Raw genomic sequence first — 11,714 nt, forward strand, 5'->3', positions numbered from 1 at the left:
TTGCCCAGAGAAGTTGTGGGTGCCCCAGACAGGGGGTTGTACCTAGATGATCTTTAACATCCCTTCCAACCCAAGCCATTCTATGATTCAGTGATCTCACTATATTAAAAAATGCCACACATACTCCCCTGCCATCATCCAGTTCATTTATATGAATGAAAAGAGAAAAAGTGGGAAAGATTACACTAGACTGCTGATTAAGGCACAAAAACAAGCCATTGTTTCTCCTATTCACCCTGTTACCATCTGAAGTTATCACTGTAGCATGCAAAATTTTTCCTGCAGCTACTAATAATAACATTTCTGTGAGTAGTTTAAAAATGTAATACAATGAAATTGTGCTTTAGAATATATTTTAGAAATTCTTTGATTGTTAAACTGTGTACGGTTCATTCTTTTAGAGAAAATTTTTGCTCTGCAGTGGTGACCTATTCTGGAAGATGACCAGGCTAACATTGTGTTCCTTCCTTAGTTGTCTCCAGTGTATACTGAAAGAATGTGTGGGCTATGCGGAAACTACAATGGTAATCAAGGGGATGATTTTCTTACTCCTTCTGGCATGGTGGAAACTCTTCTGGAAGATTTTGGAAACTCCTGGAAGCTCAATGCAGACTGCCAAGACTTGTTAAAGCAAGACAATGACCCCTGCAATCTCAATCCTCATTTAGGTACTGAACTCCATCCAAAATTAACATGTCCTGTTGTGCAGCAACCTGTGATCTTCCATTGTATATAATAGAGGAAAAAAATAAGAAAAAAAATAAGGGGAAAACAAAACCAACACCAATTAATGCAGTCTTACTGTGGAAAATGTAATGTTTTGTGAAAATTTTAAACAAAAGTCAGTAATGTGAGATCATGCTACCATTCAGTTTGAATGACAGTTCCAGTTAGACCATTACAGCCACTACACAAATGTTTGCCACTGATAGCAATGCACTCTTTATGCTCGGGATGTACAGAACACTCGTCGTTTTCACTCCTAAGGTGGCATTACACCTTAGACACTTATCTCGATCCCTTGTCTTCCTGCTCTTACTGCATCCCAATAGTCAGCTTTCCTCTTCTCCTCTGTGCTGCTTGGCTGTCCTGCTGGGACACTGGAAGCAATTCTCAGAGCAATTTTCTTGTGCCAGGTGTTACAAGAGGCTTCAATTTCTAGGAAGAGCAAGCACACAGCAAATTTTGTGGCCATAGACCAGATCAGGCACTGGTGATTCGAGAGTGGAGTGCAGCCTAGAAGGTTTAATTTTACAAATATAAAAAGCAGAAGAAAGCAGAGGCCCTGTAAAAAGAAGTACAGTCCAGAAATAGTGGTAACAAAATATAAAAGTATTGCTTTTCCTTGATTTGTTTAACTAGTGAAACATTATTCTTTTAGTTGAGCTCATGACCTATGAGCTATGATGGTATCTATGCCTATTTGATCCTTTTTTTTTTTTTTTTTTCCCACAAAAGCAAAAGAAAATGCTTACTATATCTCTTCAATATTTTCTTGAAAGCCACTGATTGATTGGATGCACGAATATCATTTTTCTCTTTTCAATTTAGCCAAATATGCTGAGGAATCCTGCTCAGTTCTGATGTCTTCTGTGTTTGAACCCTGTCACCGTGAAGTCAGTCCCATTCCCTACATAAAGAACTGCCGCTTTGATGTTTGTTCTTGTTCCAATGGCAAGGATTGTTTGTGCTCTGCTATTGCTAATTATGCAACAGCCTGTGCTAGGAAAAATGTTCTGGTCCAGTGGAGAGAGCCCAACTTGTGCCGTAAGTGAAATGATCCTAAAAACTACTTGCTTTCCTTTTCTTGGAGGAATTTCTTGGTGATGTTGAATGATAAATCTAGAATGAGATGATTTCTGCACTTTGCCAAATATTTCATGTGGAAAATGTTGAGAGTGTGCATCTTTCCTCCAGTCCAACAGTGGTGCAAGAACTGTTCGCAAAAACTGTTCAGCAGTGGGGGAGAAGCAGTCATCTGAGAAGCCTCAGAATTTTGACTGGATTTCCATTTTCTGCTGCATTTAAGTTTCAGCTACTCATCTGAAAACTTTTTGCATATCCCAGGGTGGGAATCTCCAAGAGATTTGTAGTAATGTATGAATGGCTTTTCTGCTGCCTTTGATGCCTAGGCTTCCCTGGCTCCTGACCTCATCATTGACTCCTGACCATAGAAGAAGTTGAGGGTATGGAGGAGACAAAAAGGCAGGTACTCAGTCAAGTGGTGTCATAGAACATAACTGTAAAATTATAGATCAGTTTTTACCACAAGGGACCTCTAGCAGTCTTCTATTTACAACAGGGCTAATTTATAACAGATTTCCTAGGGCCTTGCCTAGGCTGGTTTTGAATATCTCCAAGAATAGAGGTTCTGCAACCACTCTGGCACCTGTCCCAGTGTTTGAAGAACTCCCTAGGAGTTTGATTACCACCCTGTCAGTTCAGAGGTCTGAGATCTATGTCAAACCTTATTTTCATGTACACCATTCAGCTAGTGGGTGAACATCATTTTTCTGATCGCACTTGAGCTCCTGTACGTCTTCACCTTGTAAAGTCTGATATGATTTGGAAGCTAGTTCAAGATGACAGCCTGAAACTTGATTATCTGCCTTTGAGTTGTATCCCTGAGCACAACAAACAACTTTGGCTGTGGCATTTTGTGTAGACATTTAACTCCTATGAGAATCAACAAGAGTTGAGTTTTGAATTCCCCTAAGGATCATTTACAGCATCCCACCTGTAGTAAGTGGCAACCCTGGTTCAAAGGCTGGCAGTCTAAAAGACGAGATGTTGCAGGAAGATAAAACAAAAATTCAGACTGCAGATTTGAAGAAATGGGATAACAAAATGTTTTTGCATAGATCAGTCCAGTGCAATGTTAATAGCCAAACTACTAGAAGCTGGAACAGAAGGAGCACACACTTTTTATTTATTGCTTGCCTTTCTCTTACGTCAGTATGGTAGGAAAAAAATCCATTGCAATGGAATTTTGATGGACACATGCACACTTCTCCTCATAAAAATTTGTGAAATTGATGTTTTTCCATATTCCATGGCAACTTTTCTATTAAGGAAAGAAGACAATTGAGAATTTTGGTGAAAAGCATGTAGGCTTGCAAGCTTTCCAGATCTGTTTCATACTTCTTCCCAAACCAAGGCTGGGAAAAACATTTATAAACACAGTGTGTAGAAATTAGGAGGGAGAGAGAGGGGTAGATAGAGAGAAAGGTCAGTGGTGTTCCATTTGATAGGATCTGTACCTGTAGGGTCATTGTCTATAGCTTCTGCAGGCTGAATAATATTTACTGTGAATGAGAACAAAACCAGTTTATATTAAACTGCTGCATGGCTTCATAATATTTTACCTAATTTATGTTAATGTTCAGATAGTGGAACAGTAATGTAATAAAAATCCTTTTACAAATGTGCAGGTCTGGAGGCTGAAAGAAAGAGCAGTGATAATGCACCATCGTTCTTTCTGTAATTGAACAAGTCAATTTTCACAATTAATCTTTAATAGTGCAGTGCTGCTTCCTCTTCTCTGTGCATTACAGAGTGCTTTATGCTCTCATAAAGTGACGGTTTCCCTGATTGCAGATCCATCAGTCCCCATTAAATAATACTGATGCTCCAGAAATCTCGTGTCACATGAAGGAGAACATATCCTCTTTTAATGGGCTGGAGATGTGAATGCGCAAGTTGCATAATTTGTGCTGGTGGGGGTGCACTAAACATGTGCTCCATTTCTACATTGGTCAACTGAGATTCAGTTTTTCAGGAATGACTTGACAGAAATGGTTTGCTTGATTTGAAGTGGCAGGGAGGTAAGTCATTAGCATGGCACAGTATTTCTGCTTCCTATCAAGCTAACAAACACATTCATCTCCCACGTGTCTGAAATGATTTTATTTTGTTTGTTTAAGAGCTGACTCCTGCACTTCCAGCCTACTGTGAATAACCAGTAGAGCCAGTCCCTTTGTGGTGTGTGGAAGGAGCAGATAGGCTGTAATGTCAAGGTCTATGTCACCGATGCACGTGCATGCCTCTTGTGTGTGTGTATATGTATGTGTGTCTACATATGTAGACACTATACACATACACACTATACACACATATGTATGTGTGTCTACATATGTACATATGTGTGTATAGTGTGTATGTGTATAGTGTTTGGTGGCAAAGGAGAAGCAATAAACAGTTCCCTAGATCTTTCTTCAGGTTTTAGGGACCTGTTGATCAGCCCACTGTTTTTCCATATCTGTTGGGGGTAGAGTGGTTGCTTATTATGTTTGCATGACTTCTGTGAAAGGATTTGTATAGTAGATCCAGGAGTGCTTGATCTGAGCAGCATTTGAGAATGACTGCATTGCATTGTGGGGCTCAGCATAGAAACTTATGTCCCTTTCACTCTGGGTTGAAAACCTGACCACAAGAAGCTGTATGAACAACCTCACAAACAGAATTTTTCCAATGATTTCCCACTATTTTGCATCTTATCCCCAGGACAGTTTGAGCTTTAGAGCACAGCATTGAGCTGGTTTAGTTTTATAGCAGGCATCAGTAGAATGACTAGATGTACCTTGCCTTTTCCTCTCATTTTCCTGGCAATAAGGCAATAAGGGGATTTTTTTTTTTTTTTTTTTTTTTTTTTTTCAGTGATGGTGTTATTACAAAGTATATAGAGTAGTCCCCCAGCCCCCCCTCCCAGGTCAGTTGTCTTGCCCTTTTGCTGTTAAAAACAAACGTTGCTGAGAGGTGATGCAGTAATGTACCGGGACTTGGAGTGTGAATGTAGCCTTAGGTATTTGAACCAGAAAAGCAGAGGATGTTTTATGTTTTAGGAAGTACATGGGCAGGTAAGATGAGTTACAAAACTTTAGCTAAAAAAAGGATTCACTGTAATCATGTCCTTGTAGGCAGGGAGTGTTACCACTAACTTGCACATGCCTTTAGCAATGAAAGTTACTTTTGAAATGGTCTTCAGCCCTGACCTGTGCCTATTCAGTATTTGATTTACTACAGAGACTGTGTTCATGTAAGTTAGAAGCACTGTTCAGTGAATAGCTGCCAAAGACTTCTATAACCGTGAGTTAACCTGTCATCTATTTATTTCTGAGTTAGGAAATATTTACTCTGCTTACTGTGTTGATAAGCACATATGCATTTCTAGATTTTGTGTTGTGAAAGGAAGGTTAAATAGTTTGGACACAAGTCCCAAATTTGGGAGATCTCTGCTCTGAAGAAGGCTTCAAGTCACCTTTGATGCCTGTTGCCTGGATCCTCAAGTTAGGGGTTTACACTTCCATGTCTGGATTACAGACAGTTGGGAGGGGGTGTTGGTGCAATCACACCTTTCTTCAGTAAATAGAAGTAATTCTTCATTTCAGAAGAAGTTTGTGTATGTAAACATTAGACATTTGATAGCGTGTTAATCTTGCTTTGTGATCTTCAGTGTTCAGCTCTACTAGCAGCTGTGTAATGTTGCAGGGTTTTAGCCTTGCTATAATTTTTCTTTTACTGCCATTGCTGCTACAGTTCCTGGGGATTTGTGATCACAGAACAGGGGGGCAGGGATTATTGTATCATTCTACAAGGATGACAGGAGGAAGAGCTGCCTTGCTTTGAAACCTCATTGTTGGTTTTTGCACAATACAAATGTGCCTACTTTTGTTTGCAGCTGCTTTCCTCACTCCACTGAACATCCTACCTCATAACCTTATGACCCTGGCCATTTGCTTTGGAAGGTTACTACAAACACGACAGGTTTTGCAAATCCTGGTTAATAGGAGACCTGTGAAAATCCCAATACTAACTTGTTTTCTCATCTTTTCAAATGTGTTGTCATAGCTGCCACCTAGTGCTGTTGCTGGTGTATGCAGAGGAGCTTCCCTCAAAATTAGTACCATAGAATTGAGTTAAACCTTTATAAACAGAGAATCCAGTATGCCTCCAAAGCCATAATGAGGTCTACACAAAAATGAATTCATCATCAAAAACCGTTAGTTTCCAAGGTTTGGCTCCACAATCACTAAGTGACTTTGTTATTTGCATCTGTTTCCACAAACCCCTGAGAGCTGGGTTGTGAGGCTTTAGACTGTTGTAGTACAAAGGCAGAGACATACATTTCTAATTATTTTGACCAAATTGTCCCTGACTATATTGAAAAGAAAGAGAAGTGTGAATGTGCACATGACATTCTTGTCGTGCTTCTGACTTGTAGATGCAAATAATGACAAAAATTGGACAGAGCCTGTGTTTTTCATTCTGGATGAAATTTTGTGGTTGGGATTCCATCACAGGGGTTGCAGTTAAGTCTCAACATTTATTGGCAACTGCACTTGTTTTGCTTGTTCATATAAGCAATGCCCTAGGCTTCACTGTTATTACAGATTTAAAGACAGCCACTGTAATACAGGCCTCAATTGGTGAATCAATTGAGTAAACACATTTTAAATCCACAGCTTTACATTCTGGGTTAGTCAGGTTTTCCTTTAGTTGTCTTTAGATCAAATTCCAATTTCCAATCTTTCAACAGCAATGACCTGTCCTGAAGGCCAAATTTACCGGCAATGTGGGACGCCGTGCAACCAGACCTGCAGGTCTCTGTCCTACCCAGATGAGGACTGTGATGAATTCTGCATGGAAGGCTGCTACTGCCCCCCTGGGCGCTACCTGGATGAGAGTAAGGAATGCGTACCAAAGTTCCAGTGCTCTTGTTACTATGATGGTGAGATCTTCCAACCAGAGGATGTCTTTTCAGATCATTACACCATGTGGTAAGTGCAGTGTTCATAACTTATCCCTATGTGTTGTGACTCAGAAATTTTTGGATAGTCTGACTGATTTTGTTCCTTAGTTCCTTTAACACTGTTGAAACTAGATTAAAAGTGAACAAGATTTTGCTGCTAACAAACTAAATAAGTTTTGCTGTTTCATCTCTATCCATATTATTTCAAAAGCCACCTTAGTCAGAAAACAGGATATTAAACCCTGTTCCATGAACAGTTCCCAACAGTTCAAAATGGAGTTTAATAACTGACGATAGCTACTTTGTAGGTTTTTAAAATGACACTTTAATGTACTATATTTCTTAAATGTTAAAACCTAATTACCTCTACCAAAGAGGTAAATATTAAAAAGCATTTCTAACTGTTAAATTGAGTAGAAGTACACCGAGAGTAGTAATGTAATTGCTGGGTGGCTCCCAATAAGCCCAGGTTTGGGAACAGTGTCTTCTCCTTTTCTCTTGTACCACAGAAGCCATATGTTGCAGGCACTGAGTGGTCCCTTACCTTTGTCTGCAGTGAGTCTGACTATTGTCTTGCTCAGCTTCATGCCTGTGCAGATGCATGAGATTCAGTGGGATGGGGACTAGCATAAAGCTGGGCTACCACACTAGTACTTCACTGTGATTATCTTAAGGAAGGTTGGCCTTTAACACTGGTAAAAGCAGTGGATGGAGAGCCACAGATCAGTTCAAATGAGAGGTGTAATTTTGGTGCTCTCACTGGTTCCTTGCAGGCCTGTCTGAAAACAACAGCATGAGTGAAAGCTAAATGTCACTTAGTTAAATATAAATCTGTTTGTTTTTCTTAGCTATTGTGAAAATGGTTTAATGCACTGCAGTACAAACAAAGCTCCTGGTGCCTTCCTGCCAGATGTTTTCGCTGATGAGAGGCCATCTGCCAGAAGTTAGTATGCATTAATTTTTGTTATTATTATTTATTGTTGCATTTCTTTTTCCTCTTTGGTCTCTTGGTAATTCAGGGTAGGGAAGAAGTATCAGAGATTGTAGTACTGGTGCTGTTGTGAGTCTTCTAATTACTTTGTTGTTGTTATTTATTTATTTATCTATTTTGTTACAGATAGAAACAAAATGTTTATATGGGATTATGCAGGGCTCATTTTGTCCCACCTCTCAAAATTATATTTAGCCAACCACAGTTTCTTAGCAGTTGTAGAGGTTAAGGCATTCTTCAGTGAACTGAGGCCCCCAGTTGCTGTTTGAGGATTGTATGACATCACTAGCTAGCCAGCTTTATACCTCTTGCTTCTGACTAGCAAGGTCTCCTTTCCAGTGCAGACAAAGCTTTTTTGTGGCCTGAAAGTTAGAATGTTGCCATGCACCAAGTGTGCCTTCTGGCCACAAGGCATCTCACCTTAAAACCTCACAGAGACTGAAAACTGCTTTGCTGAGATAGGCACTGTGTTGGAAAGCACCAATGGTCTGTGATTTTCTCTGGTTCATCACTGCTACCTGGATAGAGTTTATGGGATTGTGATGAAAGAGCAGGGTCCTTGAGAGACTGGATCCCTCTCAGAGAGAACAGGGCTAGTGGGGATTTGGTGAGGCCTGGAAATGTCCTTACAGTCACCAAGAGTAACCACAAATAGAGTGTCTTCCATGGCATATTGCCAAATGCACTTGCTCAGGGTGTTTGTAGAAAATGTTTGATTGATGACTTTGAGACAAGTTTGTTAGCCTTTGCTTCCTCTGATAAACTACCAGGCATCCTTACTGCCAAGCTTCTAGTGAAAAGCACTACAAATCTGTCTGGTTGGTACAGCACAGTGGCCTGCTTAACATTTCTTGGTAGATCACCCGTAACAGTGTTGCTGTCTGCCTCCCTTCAGGTAAAGTCTTATTAGGTGTACATCATATTGACCTCTTACCAAAGTCATGTAATGCTGTGAAGAAATAATTTTACTGAAGAGGGTACATTAACACTTACCAAACTTCATGTGAGCATCACTTGAAAAAGAGTTCCTTGGGAAATTCTAATTTTCTATCAGAAATTTAAGTTTTGGAGTTTGAAAACTTTGTATTTAAGCTAAGAGCATTGTTATTAACTATTGTTATTAACAGTCACCGATGCAGTTATATTCAGTTTTGGAGGTGGGTCTAAATGCAACAATATATGTTGCTGGTGCTTCTCAGAGCATCATTTTTATGCTGATATTGCTAGTGCACACTGCCTACAGGTTGAAATATACTTCAGATTAAAATGTGCTTGCAGCTCTAATGCAATCTGGAGTCCAACTGTTTATTTCAATAAAATGGCATTTACCCTAGTGCAGATCCTTTTGCTTCTATGTTAGAATACATACTTTTGTGCTAGCCTAACTGAGGTCACCCCAGAAAAGGGGTCTGTTACATTTACATCGTCATGAATATTAGTGTAGTGGTATTGCCCTATTGTATATTCAAACTTAGTTTTCTAACACCAGTGTTGATACATCCTTTAGAAGAATACTTGCTAATAATACATGAGTTCTAATAGCAATTTTTGCAAATTTATTTCTAAAAGTAAAAAGGAGCTTGACATGCAGATCACCTATGGAAACATTTATCTGTCCTGCAAACAACCCAAGAGCTGAAGGGCTGGAGTGTGCCAAGACTTGCCAGAACTATGACTTGGAGTGCATCAGCCATGGCTGCATATCTGGATGCCTATGTCCAAAAGGGATGGTAAGCAGGCTTAACTGCACCAAAGGGAAGCAGACCTTCTTTTTCATTATTTCCTATCAACAGTCTTCTTGCAGATTGGAAATATGTGTTTATGAAGCATTCCAGAGTGACTCTGTGGTTTATGGCTGGCTTAAAATATATATATTAGGACAGGTGCTCACTCCTTCTAACTAGTATATCTGCATAGAAGATGTTTAGCTTGTAATAATTCATAATGAAATAGACAAAAAACATTTTTTTTTCTTTAAGACAAATGTATTCTGCCTTCGTCTGTCCTCCCAAATGCTTCTTCAGTCTTGCTGAACATCCCTAGCCAGAGAGAGAGTACACAGAAGTCCAAATCCAAATTACCCACTCCACATCCAGCCAAACCCTTCTCAGTGTCTCCTTGTCTAGTCTCTGCCTGTTTTGCTGCCTTCTTTTGCATTGTACCAAACTGAGAGCTCCCCATGAGAGGGAAGGTGGGACACTGTGGTGGTTTTACTTAGGTGGGCAGCCAAGCTCCACCACAATTGCTCTCTCATTCCCCCTCCTCAAACAGGAACGGGGAGAAAATGTGATGAAAAGGGCTCAAGGGTTGAGATAAGGATGAGGAGATTGCACAGTCATTATCATGATGGGCAAAACAGACTCAGCATAACGAGATAGTAAGATTTATTACCTATTACTAACAAGCTAGAGAAGTGAGAAACAAAGAAAAGAAACCAAAAGGGCCTTCCCCCCCATCCACCCTCTTCCACCGCCTCCCCCTGAGTGGTGCAGGGGAACGGGGGGAATGGGGGTTATGGTCAGTCTATAGCACTTCTTCTCTGCTGCTCCTTCTCAATCATTCTCGTCCCCTGTGCTGTGGGGTCCCTCCCACAGGATGCAGTCCTTGCTGAACTGATCCAGTGTGGGCATCCTACAGGCAGTAGCTCTTCAAGAACTGCTCCAACCTGGGTCCCCCATGGGCAGCAGCCCCTGCCAGGTCACTGCTCCTGTGTGGTCTCCTCTCCACAGGCTACAGGTCCTGCCTGAAATCTGCTCCATCAAGGGTCTTCCACAGGCTGCAGCCTCCTTCAGTGTAGGTCCACCTGCTCCACCGTGCTATCTTCCATAGGCTGCAGCGTGGAACCCTGCTCCACCCTAGTACTCCATGGACTGCAGGGGGACAGCCTGCTTCACCATGATCCTCACCACAGGCCGCAGGGAACTTCTGCTCCGGTGCCTGGAGCACCTCTCCTCCTCCTTCTTCACTGACCTTGGTGCCTGCAAGGCTGTTTCTCACTCCTCTCACTCTCCCAGCTGCTGTGTCGCGCAGCATTTTTTTTTTTTTCTGTTTTAAATATGCTCTCACAGAGGCACAAACAACATCACTTACTGGCTCGACTCTGGTCAGCAGTGGGGACCTTACCTAACATGGGGCAGCTTCTAGATACTTCTCACAGAAGCCACCCCTATGGCCCCCTGCTACCAAAACCTTGCCACGTAAACCCACTACAGACATGGAACTTGCTAGGATGATGCCAGAGGGTGTCTTGGAATTGCAGATAGTATGTTGAACATGCTCTTTCCACTGGAAAGATGCTTTCTAGAATCCAGGGCTATGTCCCCCTGTAACCCTTAAATTTAATCATTGTTTTAGTCATCTTCAAATTGAGCAGTTACTTGCTAAGCCAGTGACTGCAAACTCAATATCAATATAGAGCCCTGATAAAAAGCAGACAGAGTAGAATAGAAAGCAGATTGCTGCTGTTTTTCTCTGAGCAACAGAAAAATAATCAGTGTTCAGTGCTGTAAAACACTGTCCGGACAAGCAATGAGTTGTGTATAGGATGTTGCTTTGGGTTGGGATTTGGGTGCAATCCCGAGAGTAACATGAAATAGGATAGAGGTGAAGGATATGGTATGCTCTTTAAGTAAATGGCAATTTTGAGTCATCTGCCCAGGAATACTATTGGGAAGAGGTTTGTGATGCCTGATGCATGAAATGCAGATGAAAATATCTGGTAGATACTGGAAAAAGAGAATTGAGGTTCCATCTTTATTGTGTCTGACGACTAAAATATTGTAAAATATACGCTTGTTTACTACTTGTGGTACTTGGAGACGTGCTGGTACAATTTTTTGACTCAGAGGTGTAAGCAGTAACGCAAGAGGTTTCCAAATGCTGCAACCCAGACAGTCTAGAAATCTTTCTTTCTTTCTTTCTTTCTTTCTTTCTTTCTTTCTTTCTTTCTTTCTTTCTTTCTTTCTTTCTTTCTTT

The 11,714-nt window shown here is 40.8% G+C and overlaps 1 protein-coding gene across 1 annotated transcript in view; it reads left to right on the top strand.

Annotated features, from left to right (window-relative positions):
• VWF (von Willebrand factor) overlaps positions 1-11,714 on the top strand; it is a 146,943-nt gene that overhangs the window by 40,483 nt on the left and 94,746 nt on the right. The window contains exons 15-19 of the mRNA XM_035315439.1: positions 473-668; positions 1,552-1,767; positions 6,536-6,776; positions 7,597-7,691; positions 9,309-9,469. Of these exons, the coding sequence (XP_035171330.1) occupies positions 473-668; positions 1,552-1,767; positions 6,536-6,776; positions 7,597-7,691; positions 9,309-9,469 (909 nt within the window). The remainder of the gene's footprint in view (positions 1-472; positions 669-1,551; positions 1,768-6,535; positions 6,777-7,596; positions 7,692-9,308; positions 9,470-11,714) is intronic.

The sequence above is a fragment of the Oxyura jamaicensis genome, chromosome 1, assembly GCF_011077185.1.
Source record: "Oxyura jamaicensis isolate SHBP4307 breed ruddy duck chromosome 1, BPBGC_Ojam_1.0, whole genome shotgun sequence".
Lineage (NCBI taxonomy): Eukaryota > Metazoa > Chordata > Aves > Anseriformes > Anatidae > Oxyura > Oxyura jamaicensis.